General features: G+C 38.3%; 2 protein-coding genes across 3 annotated transcripts; both read right to left on the bottom strand.

Moving 5' to 3' along the window:
- Positions 1 to 481: 481 nt before the first annotated feature.
- LOC107192416 (dynein heavy chain 7, axonemal-like) lies at positions 482 to 20,016 on the bottom strand. The gene is given in 48 exon segments (XM_015581659.1): positions 482 to 730; positions 733 to 1,033; positions 1,167 to 1,318; positions 1,390 to 1,624; positions 2,520 to 2,730; positions 2,882 to 3,479; positions 3,641 to 3,829; positions 3,900 to 4,080; positions 4,219 to 4,589; positions 4,780 to 5,006; positions 5,137 to 5,328; positions 5,456 to 5,743; positions 5,861 to 6,093; positions 6,096 to 6,281; positions 6,457 to 6,831; positions 7,050 to 7,238; positions 7,516 to 7,735; positions 8,598 to 8,827; positions 8,914 to 9,159; positions 9,305 to 9,614; positions 9,731 to 9,912; positions 10,029 to 10,244; positions 10,372 to 10,519; positions 10,633 to 10,830; positions 10,928 to 11,379; positions 11,459 to 11,680; positions 11,798 to 11,929; positions 12,099 to 12,268; positions 12,350 to 12,695; positions 12,800 to 13,048; positions 13,151 to 13,435; positions 13,661 to 13,918; positions 14,110 to 14,388; positions 14,479 to 14,594; positions 14,677 to 14,911; positions 15,189 to 15,390; positions 15,507 to 15,733; positions 15,878 to 16,031; positions 16,144 to 16,409; positions 16,507 to 16,854; positions 16,979 to 17,276; positions 17,395 to 17,616; positions 17,716 to 18,092; positions 18,217 to 18,402; positions 18,489 to 18,623; positions 18,902 to 19,055; positions 19,148 to 19,308; positions 19,729 to 20,016. Coding segments are annotated over 48 exon segments (11,580 nt in total). The 3' UTR covers positions 482 to 590.
- LOC107192427 lies at positions 19,294 to 24,601 on the bottom strand. Of its 2 annotated transcripts, XM_015581671.1 has the most exons (5): positions 24,179 to 24,601; positions 24,069 to 24,087; positions 23,814 to 23,918; positions 23,223 to 23,300; positions 19,294 to 19,308 (listed from the first exon to the last, which is right to left on the bottom strand). In XM_015581671.1, the coding sequence occupies exons 1-4, from the start codon at positions 24,371 to 24,373 to the stop codon at positions 23,254 to 23,256; spliced, it is 366 nt and encodes a 121-aa protein (XP_015437157.1). In that variant the 5' UTR covers positions 24,374 to 24,601; the 3' UTR covers positions 19,294 to 19,308; positions 23,223 to 23,253. The 2 variants fall into 2 exon arrangements, with proteins under 2 accessions (XP_015437157.1, XP_015437156.1); XM_015581670.1 differs by lacking the exon at positions 19,294 to 19,308 and having other exon boundaries at positions 23,170 to 23,300.
- Between the last annotated feature and the right edge of the window lie 33 nt (positions 24,602 to 24,634).

Here is a 24,634-nt window from a genome sequence, read left to right as displayed (position 1 = left end):
CACTGATTCTCACGACTGGCCGACACACAGGCAGAGGACCGCTGACAGTATATGTATATGTACAGTATGTATGCATATGTATGCATACGTTATACGATATGTATTACTTATTTACTACATAATATCGTCGCTCAATCAGTTGCGCCGCGCCGTTTCGAGTAAGCGATTTAAAACAATTCGCGCCGTTTTATATGTTCTTTTCTTTTGTTATTCTTTTTTACATTTAAAAGAAGGTTTGATAGTAGAAAAAAAGAGAAAGAAAAAGAAAAAGGTATAGTTTATTTTTAACGAAACACTTGAAGATGTTAAATTTCTATGAAATTTTTCATATTGAAATCAACGATGTCGAACATACATATATGAGTACATATATAACAAAGGAATCACAACCATGGCGTCAAATCTCTAAGGTATTACTCGATCTTTTATTTATAATTAATCACAATTTCTTTTAAATTTATTATGGATATTAATCGTGGGAACCTAATATAAATAGTTATTTTGATATTTGCATCGAACAGATTTGAAAGTGTTTATCAACTATGTATATATGTAAAATAATGGAACATAAGAACAAAGCCAGGCATTCTTCATTCGGACAATTGACAGAGAATTGCTACTCCTCTCATGATCCAATGTTCCGACGGTTTAACAGTAGGTAGAGTCATAGCAATAACGAAATTAGTCGAATGTCCTGTAGTTGATAAAACTCCTCGTCGTTCACTATGTGTGTGTACATATTTACAATCGGAACATTCTCGTAGAGTACTTTCGGAAAACTTTCATCCAGTGTCATGTGTTCCAGGTTGAATCTAGCACCGTCAAGAAACAATCCGTGTATATAAACCCCATCCTCCGGACCAAGAACGGCAGCGACATTGGTCGCTTTTAATACGATAAAATCAAATAGCAAAAGATCTATGGGTATTTGATACTTTCTCGCATAGTTTTGTTGAGTCCCGGTGAGAAATGCTTGGGTAAAATAAAATCCGGAGATCCAGTAAGTGTTCGGTGGTCCGTCGTCGTACCATTTCTATAGATTGATACGAATTTACAGATGTAGAAATTTGCAGTGTAACCAGATTAAACGAGGTTTACGATTTTTTTTTTGCGATACTTAGATGTATACATATATGTGCGTATAGAACATCCATGTGTATACCTACTTGAAGAAAATGCAGGCGACGTAACAAATCATGAACATAGCTGCCAAGGGGCTTTAAAGACGGATAAGAGTGTTGTCTCCATAATTCAGGTATCTTATTCGTTAATATCGCGTCGTAAATATCTTCGAGTTCGAAGGACATTACAATTAAACCTACGATGAATCGTACGTAAACGAATTAATTTACATTAGAACGTACGAAAACTGACGCGATCGTTTAAAACCTTTGATGGCTCTTTGAATATTCTCCAGACTGATTTTGACGTAGTGAAGAAGTTTGTTAAATCTGCCCATCTCTTGCACCAAAACAGTATTCATGCTTTGCTTGTAAGACGTTGGATATTTCTGAAGTGCTAACACAAGGTCGAAATCGGCTGGTAGTCGGTCCAAAATATCGCATGCGATGCCGAATACTATTTCGTCGTTCGAAGTTTGCCCAGTTCCTGTTTTAACTGACTCCTGTTACAAAAAAAGGGAAAAGGTAAAATTGTTGATAAAACATTATTGTTTCCTCTTATCGTTGAATTGACTAGTTATACAGAAAACGGAGACATACGTATTTACTATTTAGGTGTATGTACATACATATGTATACATATATTGTGTCGGCCCGTAGAACCGTATAGTATAACATAGGAGATTTACTAACCTTTTGCGATTGCCAGAGGTCCTACGTTTTTCCGACGTATGTATAAATATACGTAAGTAGATGCAACGTAACAACAACACTTTCAACGGTTAGTCGTTCGATAATAGAAAAAACAGTAAGCACATGTTAATTGCTATCAATTCATTCCATGTCATATTGCTTTTACAATTAAAACCTATTAGGAATTCTATTATCCCATTAATGTTTGTAATACAATATATAAATATTGCTACATAGTTAGTATTTGTTAATATGCAAAAATAAAATCGAAAATACGAGTCGCATAATTAATCTGTGCTTACTTAGAATTACATTCACAGTGAAAATACTGATTCATGGCTCATTCCACGCGTAATATGTATTGTATGTATCCTACTACATATGTACATGTAGATTGTGTTGTACCTAAACCTCCGAAACTGTTAGTCGTACGATGTTCGTTTTTGTTTTGTTTCATACACCAAAATCAATCTCGTATTTCGCTATATAAATTGAAGACTAGAAAAATAATGATATAAATCAACTCGAAAAAAGTGATCCAATTGGCGTGGAATGAGCATTTTATTATTGTAAACCTTTAAACACACAACATATACATACCATACGATCCTAAGTGAATAGGTACGATAAGAATAAAGTACAAAATATAACAGATAAATTGAGTATGTAAGTGGGAAATTTTGTAGAAATACTTGGAAAAAATACCTGCGTGAGTAGTAGCGAGGAAAATAGAATATTTGTTTCCTGCTGGTCCTTGATAATGTCGGCGTTTTCATTCATGCCGAAAACACTCGGTTCAGTGATTAAGGGTAAATTCTTTGTATATTCGAGAAACGCTTCGTGTTCTCGAACATTTGGGCAATAATAGACATACGTGGTGTCATCGAAATAGTAAGTCTTGTCGGTGAGTAGTTTCCTGAAGCAGCGTAAAACTTATTGCATATGCAATACATACATGTACATATACATATACATATACATATGTACGTAGTAGATATGCAAATCGTGATATTTGAATAATACATACATACATATACATATTGTAGATATATGTTAAGGAGGCTTACTGATGATAAAATTTCGACAGAATAGTGTTTAAAGTTCTACGATCCCAGTTGTCCGTTACTCTGCCACCGTAATTACATTCACCGGTCAGATATTTAATGGCGTCGAATCTAACTTCCGCGAATTCATTAAGGAAGAGGTGCAATTGCAGAACACTGATACGAAGATCGGTTTCATTAAATTCATACATGATATTCCAACCGATCGGGCCAAATTTCCGTCTTTCCTGTACGATAGCATGAAAGAAACATAACGAATAGAGAAGTTTCTTAAATTGTTCGGTATTAGAACAAGACTCGAAGAAATCTGGATCACTGATTGGGTCGTTCATGTACGACCTAAGGATGTTAGCCTTTAGACCTTTCGGTGGCTCGTTCGTCATCTTTATACTGTTTTCTAAAACCGAGGAAGGAAAATGTTCCGACGGATAACTTGTCAACCACAGTCGAAACTCGGAATGAATCGTATCGGGCATCAGACCCTCGCAAATTTTCTCCAAAGTGCTCATCCAACTAACAGCTAGATGACAGTTTTGAAGGACCACCCAGTTACCGACCATCACAGCTTTCTGAATAGTTTCTTCAGCAACCGGACCTTGGCCTGTCGAATGCGTTCAAATTTCATTTTTTCTTGTGTGTATGGATGTATGTATGTATGTATGTATGTATGTATGTATGTATGTATGTACGTATGTATGTATCGTATTTGTGAGAAGAGAAAACGTTGCGTCGACTAACTGAATTGCCTAAATGTTCACTGACCTTGGCCAAGAGAAAGGTAGAAAAGACGATTCGCGGTGTATCCCTGTTCGTCCGCGAACGTAAGCAACAGCTGCGCCGGATCGGTGCCAGGCGTTAATACGAATATTAAGGGAGTACAACAATTCGAATCAGCATAAGACGAGGCTAAATCAAAAGGTGGTGGTTCAACGAATTGCGAACCGAGTTGTTCTGAAAATAAATTCGGGTCGTTACAGGGAAATGTTCTATTGAGAAATCCGTTGTTTCTACGGATAAGTACCTTCGACGAAGATTTGTATCGCCGGGACGATTTTGTCAGGGCGAATGCATCTCAGTACCAACATTCTTTCAAATAGGTTCAAGTGGTCAAACGGTGAAGGGATCGTTCCGTTTTGCGGTTCCTTGGAATCGAATAGTCTTTTCCAATGTTCGGAATTGCCTGCTAAAGCCTTTCGAATTCCCTGATTAAACAAATTTAACGTTCAGTGTATACCGTGATAATTTATGTACAAGTACATATTATGTATGTATGTATGTAGGTATGCATGTATAACAATCGGTGACAATTCGTAACGTGCGATTTATTTTTTCGAACGCACCGAGAAACCGTCGATCTCGTCCAGATTACATAGTTCGTTCCATTGTTTCGTTGGTAGCCACGTAGTCGGATTCGCGTGTGGATTATCGATACCAATTCCTCCAGTTAGCAGAAACATCCACTGCGATAGGGAAAGTTTTCCCTGTTGCTCGAGCAAATTGATTGCCAGTAACAAGGAAAACAGTAACTTGTCCGTCTCGAATAGGGATCTACAGACATTCGTGTAAAGGGAAAATGTAAAATACTTGATCAGATCCGAAAGCCGCTGCTCCACCGTCTCTGCCGGTTCCGTATTATCGATGGCTAGTTCGAATAAATTTACGAACCATGGCAACGAATACTGGTACATTGGATCCACATTCGTTAGCATAACTGCAATTAAAACGCAACATATATTTATTCGATTTTTCTTCTATACACGTTGCAAATCTGAATCCGAATGAGAGAAATTAAAGAAAATGTTAAATCATGTCCTTGCCATAAAATCGTATACACCTACTCACAAGTATGTATGTATAATATGTCTTTGTGTGCGTATATGTATATGTATATATTTGTATACCGATGGTAAAGAAGAGCACAGTTGAATATACCGCGATGGATGTGTACTGTAATCTAGCAGCGTCGATTAATATCTCCGTTTGTTCGGCCGCTGCTTGTTTAACTTGAATATCATCGCTTAAATTCTTCGATGACGTCAAAACCTCGATAGCCTCTTCGTCCTCCAATACGTTTCCCTCGGCTATCGATAGTATTTCCAAAATTTTATCTTCCGCTTCTTGGAGATGTCTACATATGTGTATATGTTGCGAACAAGAGAAGAAGATTAATGAAAATCGGTGAGCAAGCACGGACACAGACGTCACGAGCTCGCCTATCCATAAAGTTTCCTTAGATGAATACACCAGTTGTTATTTACCTCTTGTTCGTAGCTCCTTGCACGATTAAAGCGTTTTTCTCCGATTCCAGGTCTGGTCGTTCTTTCGCGACAACGATACCTAGTAGTTGATCTTCTAATCCGGTTGGCGTTATCATGAAGTTCAATAATGTTACCTTAACCGCTATCTCCGGTAAATAATGCGGATTTCGTAATCTGGTGGTAATGTAGAGTCTGTAAACAGAATGCAAACGGTAAAGTACATTCCACTTTTATAACGGATAGATGTATGTACACGTACATACATACATGCATACATACATGCATACATACATGCATACGTACATACACGTCTGCTTACCTGAAATCGGTATTATACTCAACGATCGCGTCGCCAAATTTGATACAAGTCGCTCCGCCCTGTTTGAATGTTTCTCTGAGTAAAATTGGCTCGAGAACAGCGTCTATCTCTTCCCCAACGTGTTCCAAAAGCACCGGTTGACCAAACTGCAACGCATTTTCCAATACGCGACCGTAATCGGATTGGCTCAGCCGAATAATGTTCACGTTATTCTGTCTTTCCATGTTTTTTATCCATCTGTTAGCTTGCCCTTGAGGATCTATGATTAATGGCCATCTTCTTGCATTTCTAAGAATTCGACACGATCATATCAGCAGATTCTTCGATACGACGATTGTATACATACATATGTATATGTATTATATGTATATGTAGACATACAAATATAAATAACGGATCGCTTACGTAACAATAATGCCATTGTCGATGGAATATGCGTCGCTCGGTAAACCGAAAATGTTCCAAGATCTTATTAAGACTGGATCCCCTAGAATATCACGTAACTGAAAATCTTGACTGCAAACCACTCCCAACTCAGTGCAACGTTCTATCCATGTAGCAATTAGTTGGATACGAAATGGCATTGTGAACGGTCCCAGGTATGCTACGATGCCAGAGGCTATTACAACATCGCCCGTCTAAACAAATTTTACCTCTTTCCTAAAGAATTCGCGGTCTCTGACCAACGGGTATATTCTCCGCCTAGTCCTCCAATTAAGTCTTCTGCGCGCTTCAGTTTAGTTTCGCAGTCGGTCACTTTGTCGGACATATTTTGAAACGCTATCCTCCGCTGTTCCAAAAGTTCTTCCAGCGCTCTTAATTTTTCCTACGGAACGGTAAAAATAAATTGTTGCGGGCAGGGCAAATTAATCGTTTCAACGGCGTTGAATATGATTGTATGTATTGTATGTACGTATAATATGTATCCAGTGCTCGAAACTCGACTACTTTTTCGTCAATTATCGAATCTACGATACATACGATCGAGGAACGAATCGAACCTGCACTTGACGAAGTTGTTCTCGTTTCGTCTGTAAGGTTTCCATAGCGTTATCATAAATCCTTTGGGCTTCTGCGAGAGCCTTTTTCTTTGGAGCAACAACTTTCGATACTTTATCGTATTCAGACATTGCGCCTACCCACCGACACAGTCCCTCGCATGCCGTTGATACTTTCTTTATTTTTTCAGGATCAAAGTCCGGATTAGTTAAATAGTGTTTACGAATTCTCTCGATAACGCTGTCGGGTATGTTGTCCTTGTCAAAATTGAGCAACGAATCGAGAAACTTTGCGTCGCTCAGCATTCTCAATGCCGCTCTCCAGTAATCATCGATATGCGTGCCATCAGCTTGCTGAACTCTTTGGGGTTTTACTTGCTGTACAGTTCAGAAATCGAAAACAATGTTAAAACTTACGCATCCTCCCGTTAATTGGTTATCCCGCAAGCATGTTACATACAATAATGAATGTGTGTGCGTGCATAGAAATACCGTAAAATTTACGGCCTAAATGTACATATGTATATTTACGCACGAAACGTGTGTGAATAAAAGAATGCCATAACAGTGAGATCGATTGAAACGAGTGTCGGAACCTTTAAAACGCAAATGCTCTCGATGATCAGTTTAATTCCGTACGGTGGTTGTTTCATTGCTCTAACTACAGCAATATCAGCCGTTGTCAAAGTATCCAAAGCTGCCTGGGCGCGTTTCAAAATTGGCATTGCTTCGGCCAAATCAGCGTCACACTCGGTTCTGATTGCCGCCGCTTCGCTGGCATAAATCTGTAAATTACGAAAGAAAAGTTTTCGTTGCCGGAGAAACAGAGAAGTAGAGGGAAAGAAAAGGAATGAATGTCAGACTACGGCAGAATGGTTACCTAACTAAAGCGTGCTATCGTTTACGTAGGTATTATACGTCTATGTGATATACTAGACTAACATATATGTATCGGTATGTCCTGTGTATGTATACATACATTCATGCATGTATGAATGATATATTGTATACTATGTACACATGTAGTATGTATATTTGTGGTAGTATGTTCGACTGTCTCACTTCGGCTGCGTTCTCATCAATTTTGACGACCCTCTCAAATTCTGCGACCTCTTGCTTCTCCCTGTCCACGTCAAGCAGCATTTTCTGAACATCTTGCGTGGCGGTTATTAATTGCGGTTGCAAAGATTTCAAGGTCTCCTGCATCATTGCAACTTGTCGATGGGTTTCATCCAATTGGTGTAAACCACGTTCGTATCGAGTTTTTCCAGTAATTATCGCTCTGTTGCGTGCAACGATAGTATAATATGTAGGTACATACTTATGTAGTGAATTCCGAGTGTGGATATGCATGTATACATACCTATACCTATACAATGTGTTCGATTTATCTGAGAACACTGAAATATGTATCTCGTAAAATATGAAAGGTTCGAAAAAATGTTTCAGAGAAAAATTATATGATATCGGAGTAGGGACATACTATAATCTTGTCTATTTGACTTTGCGATGTCATATTAAAATTTTTATTATACATATACTCTTGTAGCTGATATTTAGACGTTTTCAAAACACTACTTATACATATCTACATCTTTATGTATGTATTTTTCTCAAATCGATTTTGAGATATGAAACGATAAAGTTGCCATATTACCGGCGTTGGCATTGAGTCCCGATCTATGTATGTATGTACACCGCGAGCAGATTGCTCGGTCGGATTTTACACTGTTATTTACACATCGCTATTGCCGGCGCGGCGGCCTATCCCGGCAACTTTGCTGTTTAATATCTCGAAATTGGTTACTGCAAAATACATATGTCACTAGTGTTTTGAAAACGTCTCAATGTCAGCTACAAGAGTATGTATACGTATAATAAAAAATGCAGGTTTCCATTTGCAAATTGTAGGATGACCTTCACAAGACGTTTCAAAGTCATCGCAAGATCAAATAGACAAGAACATAGTGTAGTTCCCTCGATATCGTATAATTTTTCTCTGAAACATTTTTTCGTATCGCTCATATTCTTCGAGATATTTCAGTATTCTTAGATAAATCGGACACACTGTATGTATCCGTAGATATAAATGTGTACTTCATTATTTTATATACTCAATTATATCTTCGATTTTGATTACTTACTCACGCTTTTTTCCCAGTAAATCCTTAAATGTGTTTATCATCTCAAGATAAGAAGTCGGGGTGACATAAACGTGTCTGTTCAATCGAATGAAAAATTCAGAGCTCGTAGTCTCTGTTGACACATGAAAGAATTGGCACATGTTGATTCCAGCGGTTCTCTCGTGATCCGTCAATTCGATCGTTGATAGAAATCTAGCAGCAACCGCCAATAGAGCGTCTTGTGGCCATGGCTAGAATGGATTCGAGTATGTATTATTGTATACTTTCTTCAACATAATTTACGATCTTTGAGGAAAAACAATAGTTTCGTTCGTACCTGGAGCCAGTCGATGGTGCAACAGTTCACCAGTGCAGGAAATTTTCGAATTCGATTTCGGAAACTGTTGCCTATCGGCGACATGACTACTACGATGTGCAGTTGATCGCGAGTTATCTGAACGAAAAGATTAAACAAAGCCACCGCGCTTCCGTCGGTCTGTACGGATCGATCCCGTTGCCTGTCTATTTGCTTCATCTGCTCGCATATCTCTGCCAGTTCATCGGCCATAAACATGTTTGGTACCTGGATTTCGTACGAATAACAATTTCGTTCAGAGAAAGTATGTATTATAATAAAAACCGTTCACTTCCAAGCATATTGTAATTTAATGTGTATATACTTAGTTTTTTTCTTTTGTTCTTTCAACAGCAACACTAAGCATATTTACCTCCCCGGTGTTAAGCATATTACTAATGTCCTCGAGAAAGCTTTCCTCCTTGATTTGAGTATCGGAAAAGATGAAGGTAGAGTGAAGTTCGGTGCTAGTTACACGTTTCAAGATTCCCTTGACATCTTCGTGCCATGCATGAACTCCGTACTGTTGAGTGACTTCGACTTGGAAAACATCATAGTCGCTTATATGAGATGCTAGTCTAGTGAGCGACTGTCTTCCCGAACCTCCAACGCCAACGAGCAGAGCATGACTTCGTGGTTGCTTGATAATACGGGAGATACGAGACAAATGTTCCACGGCGAATCTAATGTGTTTCGTGAAATTTTACCATTTATACATATGTACATATATGTATGTATTAATTATTAAATCTTGTTTTCACTTGAACGCGCATAGTTTCGCCCCGTTCGTCGTACCAACCGAAATAAGACCAAATTCATGGGTTTCCTAGTCATCGTGTTGTATTCGGTGAGGTAAGTTTCAACTACTTCTCGTAATTGCTCGAGATCCGTCACCTCTTGATAAAGTTGGGTATCTAGCTTCGCGTCCGCAAAATCGCAGTACACTAAGTTACGAAGTTCCTTTTCGGTGATAAATTCACTCTGCGTGAAATATCAAAAAAATAAACGATCTCTGCATAAAGACAACGTATCCGTTGAAATCAACAATATTCAACAATGCTTTCATCGTGCATCGACAAACTTACGCCACTATTGACAGCTGCTGCACCTTTCGGGGACACAAGGTCCTCGAACAATTCTTCAACAACCACGTTCATTCGGTTCTTTAAGGTAATACGTATTTGTTCGACCAGCCACGACAAATCTTCTTGATTTATCAATCGATCTCCAAAGACACGGAGTACTTCGTGAACCCAGAGTCTTCTCATATTTGTCAGTGTTGGCATCGTTTCAGGAACGGATAACAAAACACCCTACAAGTGAATAGTTGTTTGCTAGACTGTTTTCAATGTTTCATCGCGTAGACATATGCATAGGTACATGTGTATTTCACCATGTTAGTATGTATAGAGTCGAGAGTAAAGTATTTTTAAGAGACACCTGTATCACTCTTGAAAAATCTCGAAGGTTGAAGACGTAATGACATTTGGCGGGCGTTGGCAGAAGATTGTGAACACTTTGCTTGTATATGTCCAACGTGGCTAGAACGATCTCGTCGATACACGGATCGAATTCTTTGCTGAAACCCCTAAAATATATGTATACATACGTAAGTGTAACAGTAAGGCACTACGAAATTGTTAAACGTCTGAATGAAATACTATTTGGGGGATAGTAGACCCTATAAGGATCTGTCCGAACCTTGTGTCGAGGTGCCAGAGAACAATCTTGCTAAATATCATCGTCATTACCGCGTCCTCGAATTCCGATATCGTTAGCACGACAAAATGCCTCTTGAATCGGGGTGTGACGTCCTTTCCGCCTTGGACCGGTGGAGCCATGGCGCACATCAAATGAACGTCAATCAGTTTCATCATTGTTTTGTCTTTCCTGTCGTACCTGCGACGAGTGCATAACAACAATACAGATACCAAATGGATAATTATGTACTTGTTTTCAACAAGATCCGAAGCAGTTGAGCAAACAAAAATATTACCATTCCCCGCGGTCCAACCACTGACGTAACAGTTCTATAGGGGGTTGAGCTCCATAAATTTCCTTCAACGGCATTGAAAGATCGTCAACAAAGACGATCCAACGTTTACCTATCGGTGCACCGTAAACACCCTTTCGTCTCCTGTCGAGTTTAACCATAATCGTGTCCTGAGTTTGGTTCGTTGTTGTTTGTGCAGAGAAATTTATAATCAGCGGCTTATTCACCGCAGGATTATTCTTTTTCAGGAGAAAATCGATTATGTAAACAGACTTTCCAGTCCCGGTTGGGCCTACGAATAGCACCGGCTTCTCCTTGCCAACTAACAGTCGAAACAGAGACGTGTACCGTATCGTTTCTACCGTAGGCACTATAATTTGATTCACAGGAATGTCACGAGGAATCGACGTGCCGTCGAGCAGTTCGTCGGACCATAATCTCCACTTTCCTTTACCCTGAAAGATTATTGAATATCTTTAGTCTGGGCTTAGGCTGAATTTCGATAACATTACACCCCACTTCGTTGCGACTCACCTCTTTGATGAATCTATAATCAAACGCCAGCCCGTCTCGTGGCATTACAAATATATACGGCTTTAAAGGGGCTTCTATCGACATTGTCAGCCCAAACATTTTCAACAAATTCGTGGGGAAGTCTTTTTCGAGGAAACCGCGAAACAGAATGCTGAAACGTTCCCTATAACTCACCGCCAAAGTACCCCCTAGAGCCCAGATGCACGAGAAGAAAAATGAGCCCTGAAAATGATTCGGCAATCACTTTGGGAACACATGCAATTTGTATTCAGAGAAATCCTGGACAGATCGTAGTTACGGTGAAAGATACGATTCAATGTATAAAATGATGTATTTCACCTCGACTTGCGCTCGTAGATCCAACTCGTCCATATCCTTGGTCACCTTTTCGTCGTGATACTCGTCGATAAAACAATCCAATAAATAAGTTAGCGAACGTACCAGATTCGAATCTGGCATTGGACATATTTCCTGTTACACGAACAATCGTCAGAAAAATTTGAAAATAATTACAAGAGTGAAGAATCAGACAGGAAAGAGAGAAGAAAAGTTCGGAAGGAAAGAAGAAAGAAGGGAGGAACGAAGGAAGAATGAATGCAATTTAAAAAAAAAAAACAGAAACAATCTTGAAAGCAAATACCTCAATATCACTATGCCGCAACCAATAGAGTAATGGATCGCAAAATCTTCGAAAGAGCGACTGATACATAAAGTTTCTGAACCATTTATCCATTACAGGTGGAGCATTGGCTATCCATGATTTAAGGAGAGGATCCCAGCCTAATGCTTCCGGTTCCATGTAAATCATTCCTAAAGAAAAGTTTGCGAAAAACACTCTACAAGTTGACGAATGCAATGAATACGAATACCTACGTACTACGTACTACGTACCACAACGGGATACAGTGGCCGGCGAGGCTGCCTCTAAGTCCATTGTCTCAAATATCATATTCGTATAGGGTGCCAATTGGATAATCTCTCCGCTCATTAAGCAAAGTTTCTTGTTATCGTCCAGCACAGTGTTCATGCTTTCTATCCATATCGCGTCGACAGGGCCGTCAAAGATTAACCATTTCCGAACTTGACTGCTCGAAGTTGCGAAAGTACGATAACTGATGGCTAATACGCCATCGCTCCAGTCGTGAGAAATCGGATCGAATTGTCCGTACAGTTGACCCAATGTAACGGCTTTCGGACTAATCACGAACCTATCTACTTTACGCTCGTTTATCAAGTTCTGCAAAAGAACGAGTCGTGGGATAGTGGTGAAATGATATTGGCACAGGTCTGTGTTAGTTGGGTTTTGCAATTTTTAAACTTGATATAGCTGGCGTGGCTTACTCGTTCTTCGCAAAGCTTTAACGCATCTGCTAGTATGTCACAGGCTGCAGTTTTTCCAGCAAAAGGCAGTCCAACGATCATAAATCCGTGCCTAACAATCATCATCTCATACATCTGCTGTATTTTCTCCAAAAATACAGGTGTGCATTGCAAATTCATTGCAATGCAAGCATCGTAAGTACACGCATTCAATTCACTGTAATCTGCTTCCGGAAGAGTGACACCGGGAAAAAGATCGGACATGATTCCCTGAAGCAGAAAAGAATCAGCAAGGATCTTAGAATCGAACATTTCTATCTTGTAGGCCCTTTTTACATCCATCCATAGATACATACATACAAAAATACGTACATTGAACAATGGTAAATCCTCGCTAAGGAATTTGGGTAAATTTACATCTTTAATGCTACGAAGTACTATAATATCTTCGTCTTGTTCCGGATACTTTATTTTCAGATTACCAGCTGCTATGAGGACGGATTTCACTGCCCTCATTCCATAATCGTAATGATTTTGACTGGAAAGTTGTTCGGAACACAGTCTGTATGTTGTGACAATTTTTACCGATAACGGACGTGCTTCGTAGAAACCGTAAGAATATAGCGTGTTCTCCGCTATCAAAGCATAGTCGGGAACCTAAAAGAACCTTGCGTTAAAAAGTTGACTCTCCCCGGCGGTTATTCTGTGTACAATGTACAGTATACGTATGTATGCAGGGCTTTTGGTTGCACCGCGAGAGAATTACGCTGTATGTATTCGCACATTCCCAACTACTTATCGTTACTCGAAGATAGTGAGAAAGGAGTTATTTTTCGTACCGTGATAACAAGTTTCTTTTGTGGCATTTACAACAGTACTAACCATCATAGCGACCGGTCGAAACAACGCCTTCAGATTATCCGGAAGTTCGCTTCTGCCGGCGTACCCAGGATTCATCGTGATAAATACGGCGCAAGTTGGATCCAATTTGATCTCGGTACCTTCAAACACGAGCATTTCGTTCCCAGAATTCACGGCCCGTTGAATCGTAAGAATTTGTTGGGCCACCACCGACAATACTTCTAAATCGATACGATTGAATTCATCGAAACAAGACCATGCACCCGAACTTGCCAATCCCTAAAAATTTCATCCATATTCAATCATAATAAGATATTGCTGTTGCTGCCACTACTACTACTACTGCCACTGACACTGTACATATATGTACATACCGCATACATTAGTGATACCTAAATATAATCGTGTTCGTAAGGGAGCTTTGTAAAACGAGAAGATACTATTCTTACTATACACATAATCTGATATACCTTAAAAAACTTTCCTAGTGCGATGTAATCAAGACCATCGGAACAATTGAAAACGACGCATTGTTTAGCCACGGCTTTAGCCAAATCCTTGGTCGTCTCAGTTTTACCGGTTCCGGCAGGACCCTCAGGCGCGCCGCCAAGATTTAAGCTTAACGCGCTAAACAAAGTTCGGTAACATCTGTCTGTTAAGGGTGTTATTACGAGTCTGGATGTATTCCCTAAATACTCGTAAGCGTACATCAATGAAGTATTTATCATTGTTGCCCATAGATCGTCATTCTAGCAAGTAAGACACAGATGAAAATAAGGGCTACAATACCCGAGACTTTTTTTCTACATATTATATACCTTTTAATTATTTCCACTTACCGTCCAATAATATCGTAGTTGAGCCAACCATCCGAAGTCTGTTACATCGCGAACTCCTTCCTCAAACAACAGGTTTACGACGTCTCGACTATGAACGTCCAAAGTAACTAATGCTTCTACAATAAATAATTGAATGGCCTAAACAAGTATTATACTGAACTACATCTATCGGCTATTGTCGTATACATTTCTTCATACCTAAAGTTGTACGATTCTGTAATGATAATTTACCACGAACTAATTTCACAATTTCGTTCAACTCGTTCGTACACGTGTGAATGTAATTCTCTAAACTGGTTAACGATTTTGACAGTGCGTTCGTTACATCGGCTGTCCAATAAAGTTTGCCAACGCATAAAATAGTTTGTCCAGGCCAGTTTAGAGTCCATTGTGATCTGATTTCCTTTAAAAACGCGTCCTTTGCTCGAATTACCTGTTATTCGAACAAACCAGCCGTATGTACTATAAATAAGTATGTAGGTACGACACTGACGTGCAAACTTGGTTTCCGTTAGGGGAAGGACCTCCTACCACTTGATAAATTTATTTCAAGTACTGAAACAAATGTTAAAATGTATGTTTATTTGGCATAAATTTCGGAAACTTCCGAAACCAAGTGTAGTAGGTAGTAGGCCCTTTCCTTATTACGTATAGGTGTAGATACTAGAACATTATGTAAGAAAGTATACGAAATGATCATAGTTTCATACCTGCGCTCTGACGCTCTTTTTCATTGAAGATTCAAGCTCGAGCAACCACTTTTCGACTTGTCCTCGAGCTGCTGCGGTAGAAACGATATCTTCAAGAATAATTTCCTCTCCTTCGGATGATTTTATCGATATTATTTCCAAATCATCCGTGAAACTCAGACGAGCAATACCCTCGAAGCATTTCTTTAAATGCGGTTGTACTCTAATGTGTTCGAAAGTGTAACGTAACGATGGGAATTTAGAATTTACATGTTCGCTTGCGACACGAACCGGTTTAGCTCTATATGCGTGTGAATTGCTTCACTTCGAGACTCTTACCTTGTAGGGTCTTTCGTTTCCGACAATATTTCTAAAAGTTCATCGTTCGACAGAAAAAAGAATCGTGGGAAATATAGCCTCTTTTTCTCCAAGTATGCAGCCAATCCCTTTTGTATCAGATCGAGTAAATTGGTGCATTTCTTTAGACGTTCGAGCATTTTATCTATTTCAATTACGGACATAACTCGAGGATCGGATGACACAAGCTGCATAATTTCTCTCCAGATCTATACGAGACATTGTTGCATAATATCGGTGCGGACTTGGATGCCGAAGAAAAACAGACGAAACGGACGAAACAGACAAGTATGTGTGTACATTGTATGTAAATAGGTACAAGCAATTATTAACATACACGAAAACGAACGTACTTTGTCCACTGCACTAAATCGCCGACCTTCTTCCGGCATTTGTTGCTGAATATCAGCCGAAGAAAATATTGGCTCAAGATACATCCACGTTGCTTGAACCTGTAGCCAATAATCCATAATATCCAACAACAAGAGTAACTTTGATTCCCATTCCCTGCATGTTAGAACAGAGAAACGATAATTGAAGGAATATGGAAAAATAAAATTGAAAGACGGATGAATAAATGAACGTCTTCAAATTAGCCCGAAAGCAGAAAGATACGTACAATGTCTCTTTCTCGAAAGGTCGAATGTAATGAGAATTCTTCATAGTCTGAGCTTTAGTCAAATGATCGTCCAAAAGCAATTGTATGTCATCGACGCTAGCGATCACATATGTGCCGGTATCTCGATAAGGATTAACGGTGAACGTAATGTATTCCCAATCCTGATGCATTCGAAGGAGGACTTTCTCCAAGCTACCTTCCTTCGTAGATGCTTCCGATATTCCTTCGAATTTCGAAACATAATCCAGCAAACCGTAATCGAGAATCTACGCTCGAGAAAAAGTCAGTTACTATGTAATTCAGATTAAGGGAGAATAAACGTAATCGAATAGTTACGTTACGTGTAAGGTAAAGAAGAAATACCTTGGCAAGTGTCATCGACTGATCGACCTTTATCGGAAAGCCGACTATCTCGGAAACTTGTTCCCAGTGACGATTCTTCATCGATGGATTTCCAAGGGTGGATATCACAGGCACGTGCTCCTTGAACTCTTCTATTTTCGTTCTTACCGTTTCAGCAAGCTTCTTAGCAATTGGCTCTTGGATAGACCTCTCCAACCTGTAGACTGTGCGATAAGCGATTCCTATCGCTGTGTCGATCTCCTCTGGATCGTGAGAACCCACCATAGAATTCATCCATGTATCGTAATTCGTTAAGAAATCACAACCGGCATCGTACAGTTTTTTGTACGGCATTAATTTGTCTGCAGTCTAATGTCGTAATGTTTTGCACCGTTCACAACAAACAAAAGAAACGAAAATAATTGGCCGGTATCGCAAAAGGAAATGGAAAGAAAAGTGAACGCACTCGAGTATCGAAAACGACTGTACTTACCGCTTTCCGTAACGGATACTGCGATAGCTCCCAACCAAATAGTTCTTCCTCCTCGTTGAATCTGTCGATGATGGTCATCGCGGTGATCAGTTTATTTTCCAGACGGTCGGCCTTACGTTTATATCGATATATTTCTTCTATGTTACCCCAGTATTGCAATTCATTGCAATGCTTCGCGTAAGTCTGGAGCTCCCGTTCAAATTGTTCAATCCTTTTGCGCAGGCTCTTCTGATATTCTCCAGTCTTACTTGCTATTATCTCTCTGTGCTGCTCGAATACTTGGGGTAGCTTGTGATACCTTGCCGGATACACATTATGTATGTACATTGCATTCTAATAATTGATGTCTCGATGATGAAGATGGGCTACGACGCATAATCGACTACTGCGCGTCCTGATAATAATATCTTACTCACCATTGAAACGGAAAGTTATTGGTTTTCAGTTCGACGGGAGTCAAGATTGAGAAATCAGACAGAAAAATAATGTACATAATAATTTCTTTTAAACGTTTTTTCAAGTGAATCGCAGTTTCCGTTTCTGAAATGCGAATAAATTCTCGAAGTTGGATCAATTCCATCGTATTCGCTGGTACACTGAGTGCTCGGTCTACGATATGCTGATAGACATCCCCTATATTATATATATATATATATATATATATATATATATGTATGTAAATAAATAGATATGCAAACGAAAGGAACAAACTGATTTATAACCAAGAAATTGCTTACGCTCGAGATTTTTGCTGATAATCAACAATCATTCTAGCTACTAACTCGTCCCTGTGCCTTCGAGCAACCGAACAAATATGATATATAAATTGTTCTCTATGAACGACGAAAAATTCACTAAAATGTGTCCGATTAAATTCGACCGGTATTTGACGAGACAGGCGATCATAATATATTATCAGAGCTCGAACGCGCTCGAAATTTTCACCGATATTCCCGTTCAAGAGTTCTTGAACCTTCCCAGCTTCCGTATCGTTTATTAAACTCTTATATTTTTCAAATTCCTCTATCTGCCGTTCCGGACCAATTTTTCCTTTGTTAATTAGCTTCGTAATTTTCTCCGCACACTCTTCCATGTATTCTTCCGATATGTTCGGCTTCGATGATACATAGAACCAATAGAGATTAATTAAGACATTCGACAAGAAATTTCGTACAGCATAGAGGAAAATTGACATAATCAGTGGATATACATATGTATACATATACGTATGTATGTACCTCGAGTAAAGTTCGGCCAGAACAGTCAGTTTCTAATAATGTTTCGATGCGTGGTAATCCATTGACTACTTCTCGCAATTCATTTAGCAGCGTTGACAAGGCTTCCATGTAAACTTTAAACGTTGGTTCGAACGTGCCAACTGTGTTCCTTATGATCAACTTTATGTCGAACCCGTAGTACACAGACTACGAACAGTACTTACAATTAGATTTTCAACTTTATAATTATTGGATTTCGCATATACTCAAAGAATGCTGGAATCTGCACTTACGCCCGCCTTCGAACTGTAATTAATATACTCTTCCATTGATCGGAGACAAAGCTTTCGCAATTGATCTTCCATAATGAAAGCGACACAATTGAAAAATCTCTTAAGCCTCGAAGGTAACTCGTTCCTTTCAAATGCCTAAATATGTACATATGTTTTCAATATTCAATACATAATCTTGACATTATTGATTGACATATAAATTTGACACGTTGTGTTAACATCTACTGCGTGTACGTATACATACATACGTATGTATGTATATATATCCTACCGCGAAAGGTTTAGTTTAATTGCATAAACAAACTATGTGCCATGTACATGCACACATATGAATGTATGTACAAGTATCATGCATGCGGACGTAATTGATTTTATATGTATATGTTGTATAAAAATATCGTATCATCACATACCGTCAACAGTATAGACTGAACTTTCGGCAACCAATACTTTACAAGATCTTCTCTCATCTTATGACACATTCTTAATATCGCTTCTTCAAAAGTAGCTAGATCGTATGACGCACCACGCGCCATTAGTTGACTTTCGTCTATCACCTTTCTGTCACTGTATTTGGGGGGATATGCATCGTTATGTTTTTATCAGCCCCTTAATCGGTCATGATTATTCGCTAGACTTCTACCATGGAAAACACAAACCTGAACTCTCGATACCAGTAATCGACGATTCGTCGAACAGCTGGACAATAAAGAATAATTCTTTTTTCCAATTTCGCTTTGTTCCATTGATAACTGGCCGAATAATGTTCCTCTGAGACTCGACTTGTTTCGTCTCGCTCCCCTGTCTCGAATAGAATCAACTGCAAATCATATCCATTTTCAATTTTCGTTCTGTCACTTGTGAATACATGTACATACATGTATGTATGTATGTATGTATGTATGTATGTATGTATGTATGTATGTATGTATGTATGTATGTATGTATGTATGTATGTATGTATGTATGTATGTATGTATGTATGTATGTATGTATGTATGTATGTATATATGTATGTATGTATGTATGTATGTATGTATAGATGTATATTATTACTTCTTGGAATTCAGCCCATCGCATCGAGTCAAACGGTAGCAAGTCACCGTCATCAATTTATGAATAGTCATTTTATAATAACAATAACAATAGCATGAAAGGAGGCAATGAATCGCGGAAACAGCTACTTTTAAATGAAAAAGAAAAAATAAATAAATAAATTAACTAATTGAGATACAAGCACCTTATTCCCCGAAGGATGTGACGGACACGCGACAACGAATTCTACAACTGATTTCTTCACATTAAACACATACTCTTCTTTTACTTCTTTCACCAAGCATGACACAGACTCCTTGAATTTTTTTTGCCACCTGACAGGGACCATTCTCAAGATGTTTCCCAAAAGATTAAGATCCATTGAACCCACATAAACATCATCGATTCCATGGGTTATATAATAGTAATACCGCAAAATATCTTTATCTTTGTCTGTGATAAAACCGTCAGACTCATCCTCTCTGCACTCCATTTTTAACTCTGATTCATTCATTCTGTGGCACGATCTCTCGCGTTTCTCTGTCTGTCCCCTTTTTATAACTTGCATTATTTGTGCACGAAAATTTTCTCTTCTTTCACAGAGCGCCAGATATTTCTTCATTTTGGGAACGAAATTCTATTTCTTCTACATAGATTTTCTACAAGTATCGCTGCCTATGTGATACGAACACTTATTCTTATCCTTTCGAATATAACTCAAGTATTATATTGGATTTTTGTTCTTATGATCAAGTTACATAAGAAAAGTATGCTTTTTCGATACCCGTCCGGTAAATTAGAGAACACGTAACTTTCCATGACAACCGAGTTGTTTGTGCACAATGTATCTATGTATGTACACTATTATACACGATGATTCCACCGTTTTCTCACAAAACCACACCACCACTATAAGTAAATCATAAAAATATATTTTTCAAACGTATAGAATTATACTTTATAAATATTATAAGGTATTCATTCGTTGTTTATTCGTGCAGAACGTCGATAATTGATTTATTGAGTTTATCGACATTGTCATAAGTACATTGAAAATCTATAAACGCAGGAAAACATGTACCACATAATAATACATATACGCAGTAGTCGGTAAGTTTTGACGCTTACGTTTTTGTAATCCAGAAATAGATCCGATAGTCATACCAATAATATGCCTGTCTATTATGTATAATGTACATATAATATTGTATAACACAGTAGTACACTGATATGTAATTACGTACGTATACATATAAAATACAGACGGTATATTATATATTATACAATAACATATTATTATCTCGCTCTTTTCTTTCGTTTCAGCAGTGCTACTACAACGATTTGTTTGATCGATAAATTCAGAAACAAGTTAATCGATAAACTCGGAATAAAGAAGAATATAATATTATGTTATTACATATAATCGAAGCCTCTGAATAGACGATTTCATATTTATTCATACTTATGATCGAGGGAGACGTGGGGAAGAAGAGTGAAAATACCGCATAAATACATATAAATTCGAGTGCATGTATAATATTCTTTGATTGTCATTCAATCGACTTCTTTACTTATTGATCCCACATCAAGTAATTATACAGTGCATTGAAATACCGATTGTCACTGTTGTTGTTACACACATATTTCTTTCTCCCCCTGCGTGTATGCACCCAACGAGAGTGAACGCGCCCGCGCGATGTGTATGTAAATATTGTATATATGTATGCATGTATGTATGTATATATGTATATGTATACATATCCATACTATATGTATGTATACTGTATACCCACGTGTTGCTCGTATAACTTTCCTTTTGCTCCCGAAACAATAAGTAGATACATACATATGCATAATATTCGACGTTTTTCGGTAAAATATTTACAACACTCATTCGATATTACGAACAATTATTATCTCGAATTTCCATTACATCGACACTTTCGTTTTGCCTTTAATAACGAATAATATGACTCAAAATCAATCGATCACGTCGAATCATTCGCGATTAACTACTGTTATCCACAAACATCGAGCACAAAGCATACAAAATCGAAAAATTTATCATTATATTCAGCCATCATAATAATAGTAATAGTACCTACATATACATATATGTATATACATTGTACATACATCTGCGCAACAGTCGTATAGCTTGTGATTATTTTAACTTTGACCATTGATAAAGAATTTTTTTGAAGTTACGGAGAAACGGCAGAATTCTAATCAATAAGCAACCGAATTGGCGGAAGGGCTTGGTAGGGCATAGTACATTCTTGACATTGCAAACGACAAATATTTTTTCATCTCCCGCCGCGACATACATATGTGATACATATATGCATGCTACAAGTGCCTCTCCTACTGTCGTCCAGTGTCAGAATTATAAAACTGAAATACCTATCTGAAAAACAATTTCTATTTATGTAGATTATGTTTTCTCGTCTTGTACACACGGTATTACACTTACTGTTTACTACAGTATATCGGTTTGAGCTGTTATCTGGGTGTTATTCTCCTTTTTTTTCAACTTGACTCAAGTAAAAAACTTATGGATGGTGGCCGAGTTACGTAGGTATTTGAGGAGACTGTTTGATGTAAATGCAGTTATACATGCGTATGTATACGGTCGTATACAAAATGGCGGTATTTATCCCCTCAGGTAGAGGACATAATTCAGTTTTTCTCTTCATACAACCCACGAGAACGTTGCATAAAACTCCATGTATACATACTGTGATGCGAGCGGTTATACAGGCAACAAATCAATAGACATATTTAGCTGCTAATGTGAGATCCTTGGCTTGGTACAATACAAGTGGTAGGTAGAGGACCACGTTACGTGTATTCACATTCATACATCGTACAGAACTTGCCCGTGGACAGACCTGCTGCTATATGGGGGACGCTTCTCGAAAGCTTGTATCGACAACACTATGAGATTAATTCTCAATATCACCATGAAAAGTACTACATATAAGTATGTAGGTATTGTAGAATTGTAGAACATCTAATGTTTTCCGACGTTCTATCCCCAGCAGCAACCTTACCACGCTCAAATGACACTCCTAGCAATGTATTATACTTGTCATATTCACCCGTAAATGCGTACTTTCATACATTTATGTATGTTTTTTATGTATGTATGCATGCATGCATGTATATATGGATACCCGAAATAGTAAATTAAGTGAAAACATTAACAATAAATCGCAGGACCGGCGGCACGAGTTGTGTGGAATGTGTGGAATATTTCAGACTTGGGATTTTACTGTATGTGGAATTCCACATCTTTTGCTCGCACACAGTGTGTAGATATCATTTACAAATTTAACAAGTACATTTGCTCTCAGAAAACAAACGGAATTATATATACTGCTGTTTTTTTATTATTAAAATTTGATTTTTTAATTTATCCACTCCCCGTCTTCCCTCTCTCTCTCTTTTCTCATAACTCTACACTTAGAAAAAATTTGCTCGCCGGCCCTGGTAAATCACAAAAATCAAGTACAATGGTTATTATGTAGTTAGGGTGATTTGCTTAAATGCAATTACGTGAAATTATCGTCATTCAACATGAATTCTTGCTCATGACATTAAGCTTTTAACTCGCAGTACCCAGCAAGCAAAATATTATCGTTTATTTTTTTCAGTGGCATAGTAATCAAATCTGTAGTTGTTTTGCATTGTACATACATACGGTAATTCCGGAAGGCAGCGCGACCAATTAAGGTCTCGTGAAGCGATACCGGTACGGTGTCCAGGCGAATAATTCTACGAAAAGAATAGATATACTGATAGGTATACGTAGATTTTGAAAATTTAATAATTCTACAGGAAATGACAGTGAACGTGTTAAGGTGGATGAAACTAGACTATAGAATGCACATATGAAAAAGAAAGAATTCTTCGGTAGAACTATTCGAGATTTAAATCTCGAATTCGACTGGAACAGGCGATATACATAGAGCCGTCACGCAGTGACCAGGTCGTCGTTAACCACTGGATTCAAGAGAATAAATGTATCAGCTCGTACGCACTTGGTCGTCTGGTTTTTGATCTTTCGCCGGTCACTAGTCGACAGTACGTAACGGCTCTCAGTGTTTCATCCGTCCACGAACATGAATCTATTGTGTACATAACATGTATGCAAGATTTATGTAGTTTAATTCATGATTAGGTTGGGAGATGAGTCTCGAGAGGAGCGAATCAAAGCTACAATATTCAGAAGTGACGTAGTAGCATTGCGAGCGGAATTACTAATTTTTCAAACGCTTTACGATTTACCATTGCTGTTGAAGCATGGGCAGAGCGCGTTCAGTATTCGATTGCAGAACCCACGTACACGATGGTTCCAGCCAGCGATACTATCGGTACCTTTTAGTCTAGATCCTACATGAACATACATTTCGTTTATTCGATCGATCAAAATTCCCGCGAAATTTAAGAAATTTATAATATATACCTGATACACATACATGTATAAAAAAAACAAAACATATTTGAAATACCCGCTTTGTTTACGATAGACTAAATGCTTACCTTCGTTTGCACTGTTTTTCTGAAATGCGAAATAGAACGATCAACAAATCATTTTAGTTTACGAACGGAAACGTTTTTATTGTCGTTAGCGGAACTCGTAAATCGTTTACCTCTGAATGCACATTCTTCTTAGAAGCCTCCGTAGCTGCCATTTCTATAACTTCGCTTACAAACTTTGTAGTTTCTCTCATTAATTCGTCATCATCTTTGAAAGCCTCTTTTCTCTGATCTAACGTTCCAGAGGTCAATATCTTCTCCCGCTCCTCAATGCTCCATTTGTTCGTTCCCTCGGTCATCATATACATGTATGACAACAATGCAAATTAAATAAACCCGGTGCGACGGGTCCTTGTCGCGTACAGACGAAATGCATTTATTATATTTCAACAAAGCTACAAGTTCACGTCTCTTTCGAAAATGACCTCAATAAAATGTAACCAAGAGCCAGTACGTTAACGATAGAAAATCACAACAGTGAAACAAGGAATTCGTTTCTACAAGGTCTCTGTACATAGTTTCTCTTCTTTTCTCACACCTCCCTTCACCTCTTTTACCTTTCACCCTTT

The sequence above is a fragment of the Dufourea novaeangliae genome, unplaced genomic scaffold (assembly GCF_001272555.1).
Source record: "Dufourea novaeangliae isolate 0120121106 unplaced genomic scaffold, ASM127255v1 scaffold343, whole genome shotgun sequence".
In the NCBI taxonomy this organism is placed as follows: domain Eukaryota; kingdom Metazoa; phylum Arthropoda; class Insecta; order Hymenoptera; family Halictidae; genus Dufourea; species Dufourea novaeangliae.
This window is presented reverse-complemented; position numbering and strand designations above follow the sequence as displayed.

What these genes read in the sequence shown, in the direction of transcription:
- LOC107192427 (XM_015581671.1), bottom strand. Translation starts at nt 24,373, where the DNA reads ATGTATATGATGACCGAGGGAACGAACAAATGGAGCATTGAGGAGCGG. An exon ending in CCCATGCTTCAACAGCAATG is followed by an intron (nt 23,301 to 23,813) that starts GTAAATCGTAAA and finishes TTCTTTTCGTAG; the next exon opens with AATTATTCGCCTGGACACCG.